We start from the raw sequence: 22,389 nt of genomic DNA, 5'->3' as shown, positions 1-22,389 counted from the left end.
CTCTCTGGTTTCTGCACACAGTCAGCATAGTTGGAGATATCAGCGCTTGTTTTCCTCCTTCAGAAGAAGACATTTGCTGCCGTTCATTCTTGTCCAGCATGAAATGCGAAACTGTGAATCCATCACAGTGAACATGAAGCCAAACTTTCTGTTTTCTCCTTGTTTCACGTGTTACGTTCCGCTCTGATTCCTGTCAATCAGCTGAGTTTTATTTTAAAAACGACAAAAACCGGTAAATGTTAAGAGATCTAATGTCTCACAGCATGTATTGAAAAATGATTGGGGGAAATATAAACTAGATGTAGATGGGCTGTAATTCTAAATGACACTGGTATTCTCCTTTAATGGCTGAAATCAATAATGAAAATAATATCCTAATCCTACTATTTTCTGTGCTTATGAACTTCTCTGCTAAGTTTCAGTATAACTTTAACAGGTGGAGGGCAGGAGCTAGTGAAAGTGTTCGTTCAGATTAGCAGCAGCCACCGTGTGTGTGTGTGTGTGTGTGTGTGTGTGTGTGTGTGTGTGTGTGTATTAACGGATTGGGTTGATGAGATGAAGTCCTGTGTGGAACTATGTATAGAGGCTGGGAAATGGTGAGTCAGCAAAGCAGGGATCCACAGGAACTGCCTGTCAGCAGCAGAGGAGCCCAGCTAATCTCTCTCTCTCTCTCTCTCTCTCTCTCTCTCTCTCTTTCATTTCCCCTCCCTCACTCCTCTCCTCGCTTCTCCCTTCATCCCAGTTCCTCCTCTGACGGGAGGAGAGAAGAGGGAAAAGGGAGAGAGGAAAGAAGAGGAGAGGAAAGAAGGGGAGAGGAAAGGGAAAAGGGACGGAGGAGAGGACAGGCAGAGGAAAGGAGAGAAGAAGAGATGATGGGAGACGAGGAGGAAAAGAGAGAGGAGAGGGGAGGGAGAGAGAAGATGAGAGGAGAGGCAGAATGGAGAGAGAGAGAGAGAGGCAAGGACAAAATGAGAAGAGAGGGAAAGTGAGGAGAGGGAGAGCAGAGGAAAGAAGGATAGGGGAGAGGGAACGAGGAAAGAAGGGTAGAGGAGAGGCAAGGAAAGGAGGCGAGAAGAAAAGGGGAGAGAGGAGAGAAGAGGACTGGCAGAGAGAGGGGAGGTTAGGAGGGGAAAACAGATGAGAGGAGACGTGAGGGAAAGGGGAGAGAGGAAAAGAGAGAGGGGAAGGGGGGACGGAGGAGACAAGAAGAAAGACAAGGGAGAGAGGAGAGGACAGAAAATTAGAAGAGAGGAAACGTGAGGAGAAAAGAGGGGAGGCAAGAGGAGAGGAGAGAAGAGTTCCTTCCTTTGCTTCCACCTCCTTCCCTTCCTCCTTCCTCCTCCATTCTGTCCCTTTTTTACCTCCTGCCTCATTTAATCATTTATTTGTTGATGGGCTCTACAGATGTAAAACCAGCCAGCCTCCCATCATCAGCTCAACCTCATGTGTTCGCATCAAGAACCAGATACTAGTCAGTGTCTCTCCTTAATATAACCCCTTAATTCATGCAGAATCCCCTTAAAATTAGTTAAGGGAGTTATTAAAACCCCCTTCAAACACCAATTAGGGAAGTTAGGGAAGAAGAAACAGTGTTTTTAGGGTGGACTTTTCCTTTAAGAAACCAGGTGCCAAGTCCTAAACTGGCTTCCCAAACTTCTACCGTCAAAATCCCCCCCTTGACCAAAACCCATATCCCCCTTAACCGAGGCAATATCTGGGCTCCCACACAGTTCCCAGCAGGGAAACCGTCCTCCATTTACAGCCCGCAGCAAAGCCCCTTAATCCCCCCCGACCGCTCAGCTGGAGGAGACCGCGGCTCTGCTGAGAAGCTCCCACATGTGAAAGTATGGAACTGAATGAATGTGGAGTGAGAAAAAGATTCCCCCAGATGAATAAATGTGCTGTACTGAACTGGATTGCTCCCATGAGAGAGACGTTTTTGTTTTTGTTTCTGATTGGCCGCAGATCAGCTCTATCCAATCAGAAGGAGTGTTTTGATACTTTGCACCAGAATAGAATCCCTTCCTCTCATCTTATCATATCACTTCTAATTTAAAGCTGTACTATAAACTGGCAATTTTGCACACTGGTGGCTCCTAATGGCAGCAAGAGGAAACCGTAGGAACATTTTTTAACATTAATACTCAGAAATCCTGTAATTTGATGTCAGTAAGCATCACAGGTGGATAAGAATAATAATAATAATAATAGGGAGTATCTACAGTGTCTCAATCAGTGTTGATGGGACTCTCTTCTCTGTTGCTGCCCCACTTTGTGAATTACGCTGATAAGACAGGTGTATTTTTAAAATTATTGCATAGTGCAGCTTTAATCTTTCAGGGTAAACATTAAAATTTCACATGACAACATTTGCTAAAAAACGGGGATTGGCATGGAAATGACAAATTATTAAATGTGATTTTTTTTCCCTCCACAGTTTTCCATCTTGTAGCTGTATTCTAAGTTTTTCCAGCAGATGTTTTATTTTGTTTACCACACCTGCGTTATTGTATGTATGTATATGAACTTTTTGTTGATCTGTTTATTTCATGACAACAGTAGGCAGTTTACTTTAACTCCACCAGAGTTAGCAAACTGCTCCTTTTTTGTTAAAGATAACCTGATTTTAGTTAAAGATATACTGAACGTAGGTAAAAAAAAAAGAATCTATTGTAGGTTTTGCTCTCAGTAGCAGTGTGGAGTCAACTTTATTTTTGTTACCAAACCTGCCTGGCAAAGACTCTGTTTGTTGAAACTCTGCAATAAAGTTTTGGGTGCTTGACTCCGGTGTGAAGATCAGTTTTTCCCATTAAAGTCACCCCAAAAAAGTTGCCCAGTGCATCACAACCCCCAAAGCTTTGCATGAATACACTTATGTTTTTTAAACAAACCCACAGCGCCCTCTAGTGTTTCAACATGGAATAAACACAAATTTGCTCAAACTACAGATGGCATCCTGGAAGCTATGGAGGATTATCCCTGCTGATCCTCCGAGACCCTGAACGATGTGTGTGTGTGTGTGTGTGTGTGTGTGTGTGTGTGTGTGTGTGTGTAGGGCAGGTCACTGTTAACCAGATTATGATTCCCGTCTCTCTCTCTGCCTCTCAGTCTGTCTGTTTAAAAGATGATCCATCGACTGACAGGCAGATTCTCACACACACTATATGGACTGCAGTGAGTCCAACACACACACACACACACACACACACACACACACACACACACACACATACACAGACAAGTATACACACCTACAAACAGACAATGTACACACACAGAAACACATATACGACACACAGTAGTAATCCTCATGATTCTTTTTTTTGGTCTCTCATTTTAGTCTTTTTAGTGATTTCAAAAATTCATCAGTTCATTTCTTCATCCCCTTACTACCTTCTTGCAGATGTGTGGTTTTTATTTTCTGCCATCTCCCTGTCACATGTTAAAAGGGAGAGCAGAGATTATGTCAGTATCAGGGGATTGATGCTCTGATCCAGGCGTTAATGGCGGTTTGCTTGGGGGCAGGAGGGGGTTTGCATAGATTATGATATAGAATGATGAGTGATATAGAATAGGAACGAATACGGATCGGAAAGATTAGTGGATATCGAGGAATGGTATAGAGGGTCTGTGCAGATTAGAGGTGGATTATTGATGTAACTGTGATCCACTGCCGTTAAAACGAGGCTGGGGCCCCATCAGACTCACAGCTCCGCCATTTCTCATCAGAAAATGTGTTAAAATATTGAAATAATGAATAAAATACTGGTAAAATACTGAAATAATGAATGAAATATTGGTAAAATACAGAAACATATTCTTTACCTAATCACACCTTTCAAATCCAAATTATATTACCAAGTGTCAAGTTGATTGCAGCAAAGCAAAAAATCAGAACACAAACTCTAAATAACATTAAATAACTACTGTTAAATAATAACTTAACAGCAATATAAAATGCAGAAAATGACCAAGGAAGCAGAGGCATGGAAGAGTCGTCCATGCTACATGAACTAGAAGTTATAACAGCTTATAAAGTAGTAATACAGTATTCAGTATAGTATACAGTAATAGTTCATAAACTGATTTGTTGGTTCATGGATTATTCATAGAAATGGGATCTATTGTGGCTCATTGTGGCCTGCAGGACTTTTTGTTAACCTTCATTTAAACTGAAAAAAAAGAAGAGAATGGCTGAATTGATGAAATGACTTCTTGATTCTTGGATAATTCATGTAAATGCAGTTTTATACGACTGCCTTCTCTTTAACTGTTTTGATATTTTTATTACTGCTTACTTTTACTCTTCTCTATTTATCATTTGGCTCGTATGCTTTTTGAATGTCTATTTCATTATTCTTTTACAAAACGTTCTGTTTTGAAAAGCGCTTATTACTAGTAGTAGTAGTAGTAGTATTGTTATATAAATGAGATCCAACACTATGAATTTGAAGGTTACTGCAGCTTTGTCAACTTAAAACGACAGAGATTTTTATGGGGGAAAACTGTATTTGAAAAAAATAAAAAAAATAAAAAAGAATAATAAACAACACTTTTTTGCAGAAACATGTTTCTCATCATCTCAACACTCTGCCAAACTCAAAAGTCAAGTCAAAAATGAACTGCAAGTATATGAACAAAGACACAAATATATACATGTATGTATGTATTTCTATATGAAATGCCTTGCTGGCTGTCCAGCCCTGTAGTAAGGCTGCTTCCCAAAATAAGAGAAAAGGTTTCATCTAGGAGACTGTATGAAACTTTTAGACCCTAACATTGTTTTTGTGTTTAGTAACATTAAAACAAGTTGTTTCCAATGTGATTTTGACCTGTATATGTGATAGACAGTTTAAAATGCATAGATCAAAACACAGTCTTCTGTCAGTGAGCCTGTTATTCTGTATTAGTTCACATCATGTTGAGGTATAGGGAGTTTATGCAGCAGTATTATGTTATGCAGCATTAAAGCATGCAAACAATAACTTTTAAGTCAGAGGAATGGACATTTATGAACATTTAGAGATTAGAACAATTTGTCCTCAATTCAATAAATCAGCTGTCTGTCTGTGTCTGTTTAAATCTTGATGTCAACAAAGCTGCTGGTGTTGCAGCAAGAGGCTGAAACACTGGGCCTTTAACAAAGGCTAACATGCTTTCCTTTGTCTTTCCTGTGTGTTTCAGCTCAACTGGAGGAAGGAAGAAAAAAAAAAAAAAAGCAGCATTGTTGGCTCTGCTCCTTTGTTGCCGGTACAATAGCAGGGAGGATTTACTGTGATGCTGCGGCTCCACCAGCAGAGGGAGCTGCTGCCTTCTGACAGCAGCTGCTGCTTCTGCTGCCTGACACATCACATCACATCACATCACATCACATCACATCACATCACATCACATCACATCACATCACATCACATCACATCACATACTACTACTACTACCACTAATACTACTAATACTACCACTAATACTACTAATGCGACTACTACTACTACTACCACTAATACTAAAACTACTACTACTACTACTAATAATAATAATAATAATAATAATAATAACAACTATTTTTATGGCTTTCATACATAGAGTGCAACTCAAAGTGTTTTGCATAAAATAAAAGGATTAAAAACAATTACAATTTTCAAGCAAAATCAAAAATACAAGCAAAAGCAAGACAGTAACTTATCTAAAATGACATTAAAAAAGAAAGAAAATGGTTAAGGATGATAATAAAAAAAAAAGAAATATTCTTTTATCATACTCCAGTATAGGAATAAACCTCTATATACCTATATGATTTACCGCATTCCAGCATAGGAATGACCCTTTTATTTACATAACATAACATAACATAACATAACATAACATAACATAACATAACGTGAAATTTCCTGTCGTTCTACCTAAAAGAAAGCAGCTCACATTCACGTGAACATAAAGGTGCTGCTGCCTCCATCTTGCTCCACCCATCCGGCCCACTGTGTGTGTGTCTGTGTGTGTGTGTGTGTGTCTGTGTGTGTGTGTGTGTGTGTGTGTGTGTGTGTGTGTGTGAACAGACAGTCCAGGCTGCTGTGTGTCTGCAGGCCCAGACAGCTCAGGTCAATCACTATCCAAGCACGGCCATAATTTGCATCATTAAGCCGACACTTTGGCTGCTAGTTTGACTGACACTGGGGTGGAGGCACAAACACACACACACACACACACACACACTTATACACATGCGAACACACTCCTATACATACATGTACAATCTCTCTTTGGTCGCTCTTCTCTCTCCCTCACACCCACTGCCCCCCTCAACACACACACACACACACACACACACACAGAAAGTTGAGAAAGTTCTACACCATTTGGGTTTATGAAACTATTTCAAAACCCCCTTAGATGAACTTAAAAACTGCCTGGAGGTCGATCTAAACACAAGGCTGGTTTTCTTGGTTCCTGAAAAGTCGACATTCTGGTTTCACCTGACAACAGCAACAGATGTATTCATTGGTAGGCAGTAGGCCTAATGGTTTGAGAAGCAAGACTGTGACTGGATGGTCACTGGTTTGAATCCTCAGAAGAGTCTGAATTTGAAACGAACTCCTCACCCTCAACTTCCATCAAAACCACCAAAAACTACCAACAAAATACCCTTGAGCTTTTCTTATTCTATACTACTAATTACTTTAATAAAAGAAAAAAACAGTCAACAACCAGCAATATTTTTCTCCAGCAGAGAGATCTAGACTGTTTCGGAGGCTGTTGCATCTTTTTGTGATGTCTGACTGTATTCAAGAGAAAAAATCATTAACTTTCCAAATAAAATACAATTGACTTTTCCAAAAAAACAAAAACAAAAACAACCGTTGAGCAAGGCACTGAATCCCTGCTGTAAAGAAGAATAAGAAAGCCTAATCTCCAAAATGTCAACTTTTCAGGAACTAAGAAAAGCAGCTTTGTTTTTAGATTGACCACCATGTATTTTTTTGAGTTGGGGCTTTGAAAGGGGGTCATAAGATCATTTTTGCTGAATTTTCTGCTCCTATAGAGGAACATGTCATCCTTTAATTGCAGTTAAAACATGAAAAGAACCACATTTTTTTTTTCTTCATCAACCTAAGCTGTTGACAGACTTCTACGGCAGAGTTGAGTTGCCCCCGTCGGCTCGATCGGTAGCCGCCGACGTGGGAGAGCCGGGGGAGGCCGGTGGTATTCCGGCTGTCACAACGGAGTCCAGGTTTTCCGTAACGAGAGGGTAAAGAGGGAGAGAGAGAGAGAGAGAGAGAGAGAGAGAGATACTAGGAGGGAAAGGGATGCTTTAGCAACCTCGGTTTCAACTTTCATGCCAATAAAGCACGTTGAATCAGTGAATTAAAGGATAATAGGTTGCCATTTCTCCTTTCTGTTCTTCCAGGTTGTTCTGCACACAGTCAGCATAGTTGGAGATATCAGCGCTCGTTTTCCTCCAATCAGAAGAAGCCGCTTGCTGCCGTTCGTTCTTGTCCAGGATGAAAAAAAAAAAACTTCCACAGAGCGAGAGAACTGGTGGAAATGTAAACGTAGACGTAGACAGAAGCAACCGCACTATAAACGACCCCACTCATGACACTGGAAGGTGTTACGGATAAAAGCGTCCCACTTAAATTGGTGCGTGTAAAGTGTAGTAGAGGCTCGGGGAGCGTGGCATTCCCCACAACGCGGAGGAACATGGATATCTCCCCTGGGTGGAGGAGTGGAGGAGTGGAGGGGGGGGGTGTCATCCTCTCTGGGTTCCCACAATCTCGCCTGTCACACTCACGCTCTCTTAATAAGTGCTTAGCGCCGCAAGTAGCTGCACCCCCGGAAAAAAAACTTAATATCATTCCTGAATGAGAAGGGCAAGAGAGAGAGAGAGAGAGAGAGAGAGAGAGATTCCCAAGATGGCAGATGCCCTAGGTGGCACGCTGTAAACAAACTGGGATTCGATGTGAATTCGCCACCTGGCCCAAAGTGGGATTCATTGGAGCTGTGGAGGACAAGCGGGCCGTGTGAGGTCGCCCCAAACCACCGCCGTGACCCGGCCTGACACCCGGGGTGGGGTGGGTGGGGGGGGGGTGGGGGGGTTTGGCTGGCACCCAAACTCACTGGTGGGCTCTCACATGACCGGAGTATAGCAATATGTTTTATTAAACTTTGAATCCTTGGCTGAAAACAGTTTTAAGAGCTTTTTGCCCCACGTCAATTTGTGTCCTCAGTGCAAACAGGTGAGGATCTGATGACAATAAACAAGCTTTGGTATTTATCTGCAGGGGGAAATTAGAGGAACAGTGATGAAAAATAGATGTCAAGTTTCGATTACCAAATAAAGTCCATGTCATTAATGTCAAGTCTAAATGTAGAACAGCAAGTCAAGTCAGAACAAATCAAGAGTCCAGTATCAATTTATAAAGAAAACTAAATATCTAGGACTTTTCAATGCAATATGGTTTTAATAGGAGAAAAACTTGGTAAGAGCATCATGAGTTTGATTTCTATAATCAGTTTCAACTTCAATAAATTCAATCATTCCATACAAATTCAGAAAACAGAATTTAAATTCAGTCGTCTGCTGGAACAAATCTCATCACTTTCAATCTGAGTCATTTACACAAACACAAGATCTCAAGTCAAGACTTTAGAAACCTTTTCAAGTCGTCAAAGTACAAGTCAAAGTCCAGTCCCAAGTCACCAGAACCCAAGTCAAGTCTCAAGTCTTCTCTTCATGCATTAAGTCAAGTCTCAAGCAATTAAAACTGTCGAAAAAGAAAGTAGAGTGAAAGGTGATACAGTAGTGCTTTCCAGCTGTTTCTTACTATCTAAAATATACAACCAATATAAAGAAATATAAATCTTTGTTTCTAAACTATGGGTTGAGGACCAAACTGGTTCACAGTTGGTCACAGCTGGAATGTATTTTTCAGTGTCTCCCCACATGTCCCCCACAAAAAAGCACCAATATGGTTCTAGAAGAGTTACAGTAGCCTTGATGCCAGGGCAGGGCTAGTTTTCTCAAAATTTGGCTCTTGGGTTGAAAAAAACATGTAATAAGAAGGTCTAAAATAAATAATCAAAACAGACAACTTGACCCTGGAGTTGTATCTGCTCAGGGCCACAGGGGGGAGAGAGGCTCTGGGTGTTTGTTTGGGTTGTCTGCGGGTCCAGGATCCGTTTTCTCCGCGCCAGCTCTCAGCCTAAACAGTTACCGAATCGCCTAATAATCTGATTCGAGATAAGCGTCTACACTGTCACCGCCTTTTTTTTTTTACTTCAATGAAACTCCGTGCGACGCAACTGGTCAACGCTATTGACGTAAAGCACTAATATCCCGTAACGATTGGCTCGAACGCCTGTCAGCAACTGTCACTCAAGCTGATCGCCCAATCGGAGCCCGCCTCGCGCTCTTTGTTCCTCCTGTTTGTCGGTGACGCGCGGGTCACGTGTTGTTTGTGCTCTGGCCCGTAGAGATGTGTACAGGAGGAGAAGGGAACGGATTGCTAACCGAGCTAGCTGGATCCTCCCGATTATAGAAACACGGCTGAACGTGGTCATGTTGCACACGGTAGGCTTCATTTCGTAAAAAGCCCGCATTGGAATAGCTGTCTCGCCGCTGAAAGGCCAGGGGGACTCGGTTTGGACGGAACAACAAAGCCGTCCGTGTGGATTGCAAATCGAGCCGTGCGAGTTAGCTGGCCTAGCTCGCTAGGCAGCCGGACTCGGGAGCTCGTCTCCCAAAACAAGAATGGGGTCTAGGTCCACTCGGATTAGCTTGCTAGTAAAGTGACCTTTGATTGTATTCTCTGATGGCAAATTTCACGAATTACCAGGACAGCAAAGCAGCGATGTTGATGTTGGAGACGCAGCAGAGGGACGTGGGGACGAAATCTGCGGCCGCCACAGCGAACGGAGACGGCTCGGTCGGGGAACCCCCTTCCCCGTTAATTAATATCGGCGGCGGCGGCGGCGGAGGAGGCTCTCGTTTCCATCAACATTTACCGCCCTCCAACCACCACCACCTCCACCTCAGCCACCACCACCCGCCGATCGGCCAGCCAAAGGATCAACAACAACACCCGCCGTCGCATCATCACTACCAGCTGGCTCCGCAGCAGCATCTCTCCGGCGAAAACACCGCGGAGTCCCCGGGCAGGAAAGCCTCCTCCTCGTCTCTCAGCCAGGTACACGCCGAGGACCCCGCCGCTTCCTCCGCCGCTAGCGGCAGCGGCAGCAGCAGCCATGTATACGCGTCTGTAAACGTCGCCAGCACCTCGGACGTTGTGGACGATATTCGCAAGTGTGGCTACCTGAGGAAACAGAAACACGGACACAAGAGGTTTTTCGTGCTGCGGGCGGCCAGCCACCTCGGCCCGAGCCGCCTGGAGTACTACGACAGCGAGAAGAAATTCAGGAACAGCCTGCGGTCTGCTGCTGCGGCCGCCGCCAGCGGTGCAGCGGTCGCCCCGTCTCCCCCGAAACGGGTTATTTACCTCTACCAGTGCTTCACGGTAAACAAAAGGGCGGATTCTAAAAACAAGCACCTCATTGCCCTCTATACTAAGGACGAGTACTTTGCCATTGTGGCTGAAAACGAGCAAGAGCAAGAGGACTGGTACGTAGCTGTCAGTGAGTTGATGAGTGAGGGGAAAAAAGGGCACTTGGATTCTGATGATTTAGATGATGGATATGGTACGGTCACCCCCGGTACTGTGTTTAAGGAGGTGTGGCAGGTGAATGTGAAACCGAAGGGACTGGGTCAAACTAAAAACCTCACAGGTGTTTACCGGCTATGCCTCTCTACTAAAACCATCCACCTCGTTAAGTTGAACTCTGAAACCCCCTGCGTCAACCTTCAGCTGATGAATATCAGGCGTTGCGGACATTCGGAAAGCTTCTTTTTCATTGAGGTGGGGCGTTCCTCCTCCATCGGGCCGGGGGAGATATGGATGCAGGTGGACGATTCCGTCGTGGCCCAAAACATGCACGAGACCATCCTGGAGACCATGAAGGCCCTGAAAGCCTTCGCTGAGTTTCGGCCCAGGAGCAAGAGCCAGTCGTCGGGCTCCAACCCCATGCCGTTCATCACGACGCGGCGTCACCTAGGCAACCTGCCGCCGAGCCAGACGGGGCTACAGCGGCGGTCGAGGACGGAGTCCGTCGTCGGCACGCCGCCGTCGAGTAAGAGCTCCGGGGCTAGCGGCTATCGCTTCCGCACGTCCAGCGAGGGCGAGGGGACGATGAACCGGCCGTTCCGCTCCGCCACAGGGAGCCTGGTCCACCTCAACACGGCACGCGCCCACCTCGGCCGGCAGGAAGGGGGCGCCGGCAGCAGCGGGAGCGGCGTCGCCACGGGAAACGCCGGCACGAGCACCGGGGGCGGCCGCTACGTCAGAGCCATCCCGGGCTCGTCGTCCTCCACCTACCACGCCCGCTCGGCCTCGCTCCCGGTCTCCCACTTCCCCTCCACCACCAGCCCCGTCAGCGTCTCCTCCAGCAGCGGACACGGCTCGGTGTCCGACACGCTCACCCGCCCGTCGAGCGCCTCCATCTGCGGCTCGCCGTCCGACGGGGGCTTCAACTCCTCGGACGAGTACGGCTCCAGCCCCGGCGACTTCCGATACTTCCGGGTACGGAGCAACACCCCCGACTCGCTGGGCAACACCCCACCGATCAGAGAGGAGAATTGTCTTAACGATTACATGGCCATGGGCTGGCACCGGGAGGTCTTCGGCGCCAGCGGGGGCTCCGGGAACAACAGCGGCGGCGACACGCCGCGGGACGAGAGCACGTCGACGACGGAGGACGAGCGCTTCTCTTCATCGTCGTCTCTGAGGAGGCGGACGCACTCTTTCACCAGACCGGCGGGGGGTGCGACAGGCGGGTCGGGAGTGGCGGTTTACCAAAAGATGACCCAGACAACCTTCTCGTTGGACGAGGGATCGGTAGGAGAGGCGGTGCTGCCGTTCGGCAGCGGGCTGCTCCGCGGCGGGCCTTCCTCCTCCTCCTCCTCGCTCCGCTCCGACTACAGCTCCTGCTCGGAGCACAGCCAACAGAGCCGGCCCTCCACGCTCTCGCGGACGGAGGCCGGCGGGGAACGCCCCCCCCTCTCCGCCTCCTCCTCTGCCAAGGAAGACAGCGGCTACATGCCCATGATGTGCGGCGTGGCCGGCTCGCCACGGGACACGCCTCCCGACTACATGCCTATGCAACCCGGCTCCTACCCCCACTCCCACCACGTCTCCCACTCCCCCCAGTTTCACAGCCCGGCTTTAGCTCGTGCAGCCCACCACCATCACCCCCAGCTCCAGCCCCAATCCTCCACGGACTCCCACGGCTACATGATGATGCTCCCGGGGGGCAGCGGCAGCTCTCCCTCCCCGGTGCAGGCCTCCCCCAGCCCCCACAGTAGCTCCGGCATGGCCGGGTGTAGCGCTGCCGCCGGTGGGAGCGACAGCATAGCAGAGAGACCCGAGAACGGAGAATACATGGACATGTCGTACAGCAGCGGCGGGGGACGCAAGCTCTCGAACGAAGGGAGCGGCGGCTACTATGCGCTCAGCACGCCCGAGGGCACGCCCAAGTCCTACAGCCCTTACTTCTCCCTCCCCCGCTCCTACAAGGCCCCCGCCAGAGAGCGAGAGGAGAAGGAGTACGGGGAGTACGTCCCTATGAGCTCTCCCGCCAAGCCGGTCTATTCGTCGGTCGCCACCGGTTCGCTGTCGACCCCGGAGAAGAGGAGCGGGGGCGGGGGAGGCGGCAACACCACCGCCACTCCCTCTCACCCGCCCCCGCCGTACGGAGCTCAACACACGACGGCGGCGATGGCCGACCGACGCGCCGTGAGGCCCAACCGCCTCCCGCTAGGCAGGAGGAGCTTCCACGGTTCGCTACGGGTTAGCGAGCCCTCCACGGCGCCCGCAGGCACCTCCACCTCCACCTCAGTCCCCGCCACTGGTAGCTCATCGGACGGCCCCTCCAGTCCAGGGGAGTACATTAACATAGAGTTTGGCGATCACTACCCCCACCAACAGCAACCCCCCAGCTCCTACCCTCTCTCTGCCCAAGACGACGCATCCTCCGGGGGATCCGGTGACCTCCGCCGCTCCCCTCCCCAGCCGCAGCCCCAAGCGCACCAGGACTATATGAGCGTGGAGGTAGGGGCGGAGCAACAGGACAGCGCCGGGTGTCTGGGCAAGAACCAGTCCCCCAGACCCAGCCTCGTCGCTCCCTGGAACCCGCCCAGCTACATCCGACCCCTGGCCGCCAACCCCGCGGCGCTGGCCTCCCCCGGAGTCCCCGCCGGAGGTCACTGGCGGTCGATGGGGGACGACTACACGGACATGACCTTTAACCTCAGCAGGGGCGAGCGGCCGCAGACGAGCCCCACGGCCATGCTGCAGCACCTCTGCGTCATGGAGGGGCGCTACGGCCACGCCTCCGCCTCCTCCGCCTCCTCCTCCGTCTCTCCTCCCCTGCCTCCGTCGAGCCCCGGGAGGGCGCCGCCGCCGCCGCCGCACCAGCCGGAGCCCAAGGTGGTGCGGGCCGACCCCCAGGGCAGGAGGAGGCACAGCTCCGAGACCTTCTCCTCCACCTCCTCCTCCAACTCGACGCCCCCCGCGGGAGGACTAGGCCCGTCGGCCGCCCACTCCGCCCTGGCGAACCCGGCGGCCCCGAACGGGTCTTACCAAACGGAGGGCCAGGCGTCCAGGTGGGCCAGCTCCGGCTCTTTCGACAGCGTGTGGATGTCCGTGGAGGGGCTAGGGGACTCGCCGGCTCACCACGCCCAGACGAGAGCCCCGGAGCCGGGCGCGGCCTCCGGGACCTCGACGTCCTCCTCCTCCTCGGGAGCCGGGGTCGGCAGAATGTGCCGGAACATGTCCGTGGGCTACCAGAACGGGCTGAACTACATCGCCTTGGAGCTGAGGGAGGACGGGAGTAGCGGCGGAGGGACGACGGGAGCCGGCGGCGGGAACGGGAGCTCGGCGGCGGCGGGGACGGTGCCTCTGCCGGAGAACGGAGCCTACGCCAGTATAGACTTCACCAAATCGGACGGGGTCACCACGACAACCAAGGGTGAGTTTTACAAGTGTGTGTGTGTGTGTGTGTGTGTGTCAAATTGCCGCCCACCAGCCAAATGATGCTGAATTTTGTTTGTCTACTCTAACATACACTTTGGCAGGTAACCAACCATTGTCTAAAGGCTCTTTTCTACTTTGACAAAATAATATTTGGCAGGAAAAACTTTCACAGGCATTCTGGAGTTTGCAGAGCCAGTGTGGACTACCAGTCAAAAGTTTGGACACATGCATTTTTTTTTACTATTTTTCACATTTTAGAATAACGGTAAAGACATCAAAACTATGAAATAACACAAATGGAATTATGCAGTTGATGCCTTGATGGAGAGGCAAAAGGCTTTGGAAAGAAATTCACACCTAGGATCAACTTCAACGTTTATATTTGTCTAAGAAACAAATTTAAGCAGAAGCCTTTAGATCAAAATGGCTTTAAGAGGATGAGAAACAAAAACAACTTTTGACTGGTAGTATATGAAAAAAGATAAGTTTCCTCTGTGTGTGTGTGTGTGTGTGTGTGAGAATGACTTCACATATGCGAGTGAAAGAGAATAAGTATTTGGTGTATTTTTTTCCTTGCTGAAAACAAAAATAACCCCTAAGTACTGCGTGTGTGCTATTAATAGACACATTATATCAATTTGCGGCTCCTCTAGTGAATCTATTTTGGATCGGAGCCTCTGTGATCTTGACGAGGCTTTGAGCAGTCAGCCGTTGTCTTTGAAAGCATCTGTCCGGGGGAACTGAAGTCTAGGCTATAACAGTTCTGGTACAGGAAGTGGCACCAATATGTGGTTCATCTTGCGGTCTGCGTGTGTGTGTGTGTGTGTGTGTACAGTGTGTGTGTGTGTGTGCCAGCTGACTGATAGACGATTAACTCACTGACTAAAGGTTTAGCTGAGGTCAAGTGTGGACTAAATCATCCACATAGGCTTGACTTCCTGTGTGTGTGTGTGTGTGTGTGTGTGTGTGTGTGTGTGTGTGTGTGCCTTTGATTTCTGTGTGTGTGTGTTCCCCAAATCTATCTATTCCCCAAATCTAGGATGCAATCAGGGGCAAATTGCTAACTTTCTATAATAAAATCATCACTTTCTGGCCAAGCTGTAATGAGAAAAAAACTCTACATCTTTGTGCAGAAAGTGTGTTTTTTTTTTTTCCCCACCTTTTATTCATAGCGGGAAAGCTGACTGAGCATGCATGCTATTTTCAAAACCACCCTGCTTCATATTTATACAGTTACACACACATTCACACCAATTACCAGGGGGTTAAATGCCTTGCTTTAGGAAGCTTCAGCAGCCAGTCTAGGGATTCAAACCGTTGACCCGACAGTTACAAGTCTCCAACCACAGCCACACATAACAGACATAACCCCCAATTTTTTTTTTTTTTTTTTGGCTTTGATTTGTAAATTATTATTTTTTTTTTTTTTGATCAATATGTTTATTGATTTTTCTTTTTTAACAGAAAATGTATAAGTAAGTAAATGAAAAACAACATCAGCATAAAACAAAAGTCAATAATCACATAAAAAAAAAATAATAATTTGCAAGAAAAAAAATAAAAATAATAATAAAGTCAACTAAAATAAATAGAATATAAGAGATATAATGTTTGAGATGTTTCACTTTTTTTTTTTCTTTGTTATTATTATTATTACTTTTTTTTTAATTATTATTATTTATTTATCTCGTAAATTACATTTTTAGATGAAAGTTTATAGAGAAGGCTCTGCCTCTGCAGCTCGGTTAGAACGTTTCTCGTCAAGATTCCTCTTTTTCGTGCTCTTCCTCCCCAAAACATTTCCTGTTTTGTTTTGTTTTGTTGTTGTTGTTGTTGTTGTTTTTTCCGTGCCGTCCCGTTCCCATATCACCCTGTGTGTGTGGTCCGGTGGTGTGTGTGTGTGTGTGTGTGTGTGAGGTGAGGTGTACAGCCAGCATAGTAGACGGTGTGTAAGAGGATCAAGAGGTCGGACGAGGATGTTTTGGCTCCAGAGTCTTTCACTTCCTTTTTCATCTTCTCCTTATTTCTTTCTCCCTCACTCTCCTCTCCTCTTCTCTCATCCTGTGTTCTGTTTTCTCCTCTTTCTCCCTGAATCTGTCGCTTTCCTCTCTCTTTCTCACTGTGTGTGTATCTATTTGTGTGTGTGTGTCTGTGTGTATAAGCGTGAGTCAGGATTCTCAGCAAGCACCGTCTGACTCATTTGTTTATCGTGGTGCTGAACAGAGATGAAAGTGTGTGTGTGTGTGTGTGTGTGTGTGTGTGTGTGTGGTAAATAGACAGTGCTGAATGTGTGCTTGGTAGCAGAGGAGATCAACTGACACTCAAAGCACTCAAGCACATCCTATTGTGTGTGTGTGTGTTTGTGTCTGTCTGTGTTTTCAGCCACTGCCAGCAGGTTCATTAACCGTGTGTGTGTGTATGTGTGTGCTAGTCCAGGCAGTTCAAGGTAATGTAAAGCAATGTTAATCCATATACACACTCACACACACACACACACACACACACACACACACACACACACACACACACACACACACACAGAGTATGGTCATTCATTTACAATTCACTGACACACTACCCTCAATAGCTGTTTTTATGTTTGTTTGTATGTGTGTGTGTGTGTGTAGGCTTAGTGTGTGTTCAGTGACTATTGTGTGTGTGTGTGTGTGTCTAGCAGACTGTGTAGTGTGTGTGTGTGTATGTTTTGCATATGTGTGTAGGCTCGGGGTCTTTGTATGTCGTGTGTGTGTGTTTACTGTCTATGCTGAGCGTCTAGGTGTGTGTGTGTGTGTGTGTGTGTGCTGAGTCATGGCAGGCAGCCTTTTGATGTGGCGCTGTAATTGCGGCGGCGGCGGCGTGTCAGGGCACACAGCGGGGCCCAGAGGAAACGCATCATCATCACTCAGGAATGCACTTCCTCTCCGCTGCGGTGTCGGACCGAATAGAGGCACACCTGGACGAGAGAGAGAGAGAGAGGGAGGGAGAGAGAGAGAGAGAGAAGCTATGTTTCCTTCTAACTTCAAGCAAATCTTAAGTGAACTGTAGAAATGTCGCCATAAATAAAAAGGGAATTAGCTGCATTTCCTTCAGCTGGTTTGAAGCAAATTAAAAAAGTCAAACTACATCCGAAAATGCATCTACCAAAAAAAATAGTTTCTCAAGAATCGGGTTGTTCTTGGTATTCGGTGCCATATTTTTAACGCTTTCTGACGACCAAAACAAAGACCTGCACTGATATTGTAATACATGGGAGAAACAATGCGTAAGACATTTCTAGTAGACGGATATTATTATTTACAGACATTTCAGGATGTCCAAAGCCGCTTTTGAACCGTTGTAAGACGAGACTGGACCATTTGTCAGGCTGATTATGCAGAGTCATTAATGTCATTAGAGTCATTATGCAATGTCATTTATGCGGCAGATGCGTCTCCGTCTCCGTTTATCGCCTCGTTTCTTTATCGACAAGAAAACTTTTCCCACCTGAAGTGAAATTTTGTTGCAAGATTGAAGGACTTTTAGGGCTGGGTGATATGGACCAAAAATCATATCTCGGTATTTTTAGGCTGAATGGCGATACACAATATATATCTCGGTATTTTCTACGAAGTAGGCTAAATGTTCAGTTGTAAGTCAAAGCCACGTGTGAGATGTCACAAGCACTTTCATTTCACTTCAAAATAAAATGCAAAGACAGGGTTTCCTTCCCTGTTTTAGAACAGTCTGGTAAGTTCAGAAAATGACATCACTTTATTGTAATGCAGCCTTTAAAACCAGGAAAAGACAACACTTATGCCATATCACGATATTACGATATCCAAAATCTAAGATGATATCTAGTCTCATATCACGATATCGATATATATCGATATATCGCCCAGCCCTAAGGACTTTACTTGAAATTTCTGTTCCGTTCGACTTTTTCTCATTTGATGCCTCATAATTCACATAAAAATACTTGGATGGAAACCCAGAAGTGTGTTGTGCGTTGTAGTGAGATCTAGCAAACATGGGATAGTTGCTGATAGGTGAGTTGTATAGAGCTGCAACGATTAATCGATTAATCGATTAGTCGTCAACTGTTAAATGAATCGCCAACTATTTTGATAATCGATTAATCGGTTTGAGTAATTTTTTAAGAAAATAAGTCAAAATTCTCTGGTTCCAGCTTCTTAAATGTGAATATTTTCTGGTTTCTTTACTCCTCTATGACAGTAAACTGAATATCTTTGGGTTGTGGACAAAACAAGACATTTGAGGACGTCATCTTGGACATTTTATAGACCAAACAACTAATCGATTAATCGAGAAAATAACCAACAGATTAATGGACAATGAAAATAATCGTTAGTTGCAGCCCTAGAGTTGTAGTTGGTTGTTTCTCTTGACCAGGCACATTTTGGTGAAAAGCCTCACCAAAACGTCATCATTGCCAGGTGAAAACATGTTAAACTCCCATTTTTGTGAGTGATTTTCATATATTTACTTGTTTTGAAGGATTGCCTCTTTCCTCTGTGGCTTTGCGAAACTTTTATGACCCTGGGAAACCTTTTCAGAAGCCATTGTAGGATTTGAGAAATGCAGGGCTGGCAGGCCGAGCAGGCCGACTGACAGATGTAAAACAGTCGACCGCAACGATTCTTTAAATATTTTGGTTAGTGTGGCACGGCCCTAATGGATAATAACGGGCCGGTTAGAGAGAGTGAGACAGCGGATTAAAGGGCAGAGATAGGAGGAATAACTTAAGAGAGGGAGGTATGAGTCTGCTGTCAATCTCTCTCTCTCTCTCTCTCTCTCTGTGCAGTGGATATAAGATGGCAAAAGGTTAGGGAGAGAGAGCGAGGAGTTCAAAAGGTAAGAGAGAGAGGAGGTAATATGGAAAGACGGTGGGTGGTGGGAATCTGTCCTTTTCTCTCCCTCTTCCTCCCTTTCTGTCTCTCTCTCTCCCCCTCTCCCTCTCTCTCTCTCTCTCTGTGCAGTGGATATAAGATGGCAAAGGGTTAGGGAGAGAGAGCGAGGAGTTTAAAAGGTAAGAGAGAGAGGAGGTAATATGGAAAGACGGCGGTGGGAATCTGTCCTTTTCTCTCCCTCTTCCTCCCTTTCTCTCTCTCTCTCTCCCCCTGTCCCGCTCTCTCTCTCTCTCTCTCTGCCTCTGTGCAGTGGATATAAGATGGCAAAAGGTTAGGGAGAGAGAGTGAGGAGTTCAAAAGGTAAGAGAGAGAGGAGGTAATATGGGAAGACGGTGGTGGGAATCTGCCCTTTTCTCTCTCTCTCTCTTCATCTCTCTCTCTCTCTCTCTCTCTCTCTCTCTCCCCCCCCTCTCTCTCTCTCTCTCTGTCAAGTGGCTATGAGGTGGTAAAGGGTTAGGCAGAGTGTGAGGAAGGGTTATAGGCCAGAAAGAGAGGGGAAGTAAGATGTGAGAGAAGGTGGTACGAGCCTGCCCTTTCCTCCCTCCCCCCCCCCCCCCTCTCTCTCTCTCTCGTTCCCACCTCCACGGCCAGGGCCTTCTATATTTACAGGTCTATTTCCAGACTGACATGAATTTATGAGCGGGTCCTAGGCATGCGCTCACTGTAGCCCACCGAACACCGCTCGTAACAGGACCCCCCTTTCCGCTCCCTGTGTGTGTGTGTGTGTGTGTGTGTGTGTGTGTGTAGCAACTCTCTCTCTCTCCCTCTCACTCTAACAAGATATGTATGCCCACAGATGTTAGACTTATTAGCCATCCTGCACACACACACACACACACTTTCTGCACAAAAGCAGTTTTGTTTTTAGACGGCTATTCCAACTGTCACAGAAAAGTATTTGTGGCTCTGTGAAAGCGCCCCGAAGTCGAAATCCTGTCTCCGCTTTGCCCGCCTTTAGCGTGCAATTAGCTAATAAATAATCTTAAAATAACATGTGCTACTTGGTGGGCACTCTTAATTCAAAGAGGCACCGCAGTAGATCGTTTTTGTTTTTTTTTTAGCATGGGTGGCCTGGGCTGGGGAAGCATGGGAATCCATAACCAAGGCAGTGTTAGTGCCACGCTCTACCCATTGAGCTATAAAGGGAATTGAACCCCTAACCTTCTGAGTGTGTTAGTGCCAGCATGCCTCTGGACTATCAGAGCTGCAGAGATGAGTTTTTAATTTCAGGTTTTGAACCAGAGCTGAAAAATGCAATATGAACTTCTAGGGCTGCAACTAACGATTATTTTCATTGTCGATTAATCTGTGGATTATTTTCTCGATTAATCGACTAGTTGTTTGGTCTATAAAAATGTGGATCAGTGTTTCCCAAAGCCCAAGATGACGTCCTCAAATGTCTTGTTTTGTCCACAACCCAAAGATATTCAGTTTACTGTCATAGAGGAGGAAAGAAACCAGAAAATATTCACATGTAAGAAGCTGGAATCAGAGAATTTTGACTTAATTTTCTTAAAAAAATGACTCAAACCGATTAATCGATTATCAAAATAGTTGGTGATTAATTTAATAGTTGACAACTAATCGATTAATCGGTGCAGCTCTATGAACTTCTGCAATTTGCAAATCGTAGAGGCTGCAATCAATTGCTTAAGAGACAGTTTCGTCCGAAATGGATTTGTGAACAAGGTGTTTTAGAATATTAATGAAAACCTTTCATCATTCTCAAACTCAGTAAATCCTGCACACTGACATCTATTTATTGTCTTATTCACTTTTCTCTAAACAGTTTTAAAGTTCTAAATAAAAAACATATGACAAGAAAAACCTTTTGTCAACATCTTTCAGCCCTATTTTAAACCCCTCTGCACTATTTGTTTTCCCGCTTTTCAAGGAAAATCAGCATATTTGATAGATTCTCTGGAGAAGTCGGGGAATATTAAGAGATTTTTTTTTTTTTTTTTTTTTTTAACAAATGGGTCACTTCACAGGATTATATCAGAATGTGTTTTTACAGCTTGCTTCACACATTTATTGCATTAGACGGTGGTTGTTTTCAGCTGCAAGCTCCATCTGCAGCGGAAACCCAGAGTTCTCCCCTTTTAGAACTTTTCTGAGCTGAAAAACAACATTAACAGAGCAGGAAGGAATTACTTTTTTTTTTTTTTTTAGGCCATGGAGTGTTTTTTTTTTACATCAGTATAGACACTGTCCCAGGGAGTGATGCGGGGGGAATTGAACCCCCAACCCCCCCCCCCCCCCCCCCCCCCCCCCCCCCGGCAGTCACACAAGTCTCACCGAAATGTTGTGGGTCCAGCGTCCCGCAGTGCTTACTCGGAGGGAAATGTTGTGTCTCATCAGTAATAAATGGACCTAAACACTGTGAGCGATGTGGTCGGACTTTTCCACGGCCACAAGAGTTTCTAGTTACTCCAGTGTCGATTTCACAGGTGGTCCGAAGCATTACTCTATCAGCGAGACACTCTCTCTCTCTCTCTCTCTCTCTCTCTCTCTCTCTCTCTCTCGTACATGCACGAACTCTTCTCTCTTCTTTCTGTCCTTCTCTTGCATGTTTCTCTTGATTTCTCAACCTGTCTTTCTCCTCCCTCCCTCTCCCTCTCTCTCTCTCCTCTTCTTTTCCTCTGAATCACTCTGTTTTTTTTGTCTTTCCCTCTCTGTCTCTCGCTGTCTCTCAGACACACGGTAATGATAAAGCAGGATTTTACTAGAGTACCCCTCGACTTACTGGAATGTGATGTTAGATAACTTTATTAGGTAAAGTCTAAGTGTGTGTGTGTGTGTGTGTGTGCATTTGAAAGTGACTCAGTATGCCTCGGATGTTTTAACACACACCTTTGTTCACACACACCCCCGTTAACCCTTCCGTAACCATGGCAACCCAAGCACACCATGCACACCAATACTCCGATTACTGTAAATTCGATTGCTGAACGTTCACATGGTTCAGTGGAACAAGATTTCTCTAATAATCCGGTTTACATGGATTCATTTAATAATAATCAGTCCACAGCTGCCATGTTGTCATCTTGTAAATAAAAACCTCTGGGTTACTGTGTCTGGTGACCTTTGACATGCGTAGTTTGAAAAAACCAAAACAAATCTAAGACGTTTACATGCCCCAGTAAATTGAAAGATTGATCAGAAGTCTAGGTGTGTTAACCGGATTATGCTTAGTCTGATTATGATTTACCTCTGTTAAAATAATCAGATGAAGGTGTTGACATGGCATGAGTAGAGTATTGCCTTAATTGGGTCAAGACTGAATCAGTAGTGCGCACATAAAGTACACAAAGTCAACCCAGCCGTTACCAGGTCAACAGTACCGTAACTTTGTCACCCCAACAGTAACCATGTCAACACTACTGTAACCATGTCAACCC

At 46.2% G+C, this 22,389-nt stretch overlaps 1 protein-coding gene across 1 annotated transcript in view; it reads left to right on the top strand.

The window, feature by feature from the left end:
* Positions 1-9,666: 9,666 nt before the first annotated feature.
* The window catches only part of LOC139646969 (insulin receptor substrate 2-B), a 34,370-nt gene continuing 21,647 nt past the window's right edge, over positions 9,667-22,389 (top strand). The window contains exon 1 of the mRNA XM_071522774.1: positions 9,667-14,073. Coding sequence (XP_071378875.1) covers positions 9,807-14,073 — 4,267 coding nt within the window. The 5' untranslated portion in view covers positions 9,667-9,806. The remainder of the gene's footprint in view (positions 14,074-22,389) is intronic.

This window comes from Centroberyx affinis, unplaced genomic scaffold (genome assembly GCF_046629955.1).
Source record: "Centroberyx affinis isolate AG114_WGS23_722 - 3 ecotype Tasmania unplaced genomic scaffold, CSIRO-AGI_Caff_v1 ptg001026l_1, whole genome shotgun sequence".
Taxonomy (NCBI): domain Eukaryota; kingdom Metazoa; phylum Chordata; class Actinopteri; order Beryciformes; family Berycidae; genus Centroberyx; species Centroberyx affinis.
Note: the sequence above shows the minus strand (reverse complement) of the source record. Positions and strands in the feature narration are given on the sequence as shown.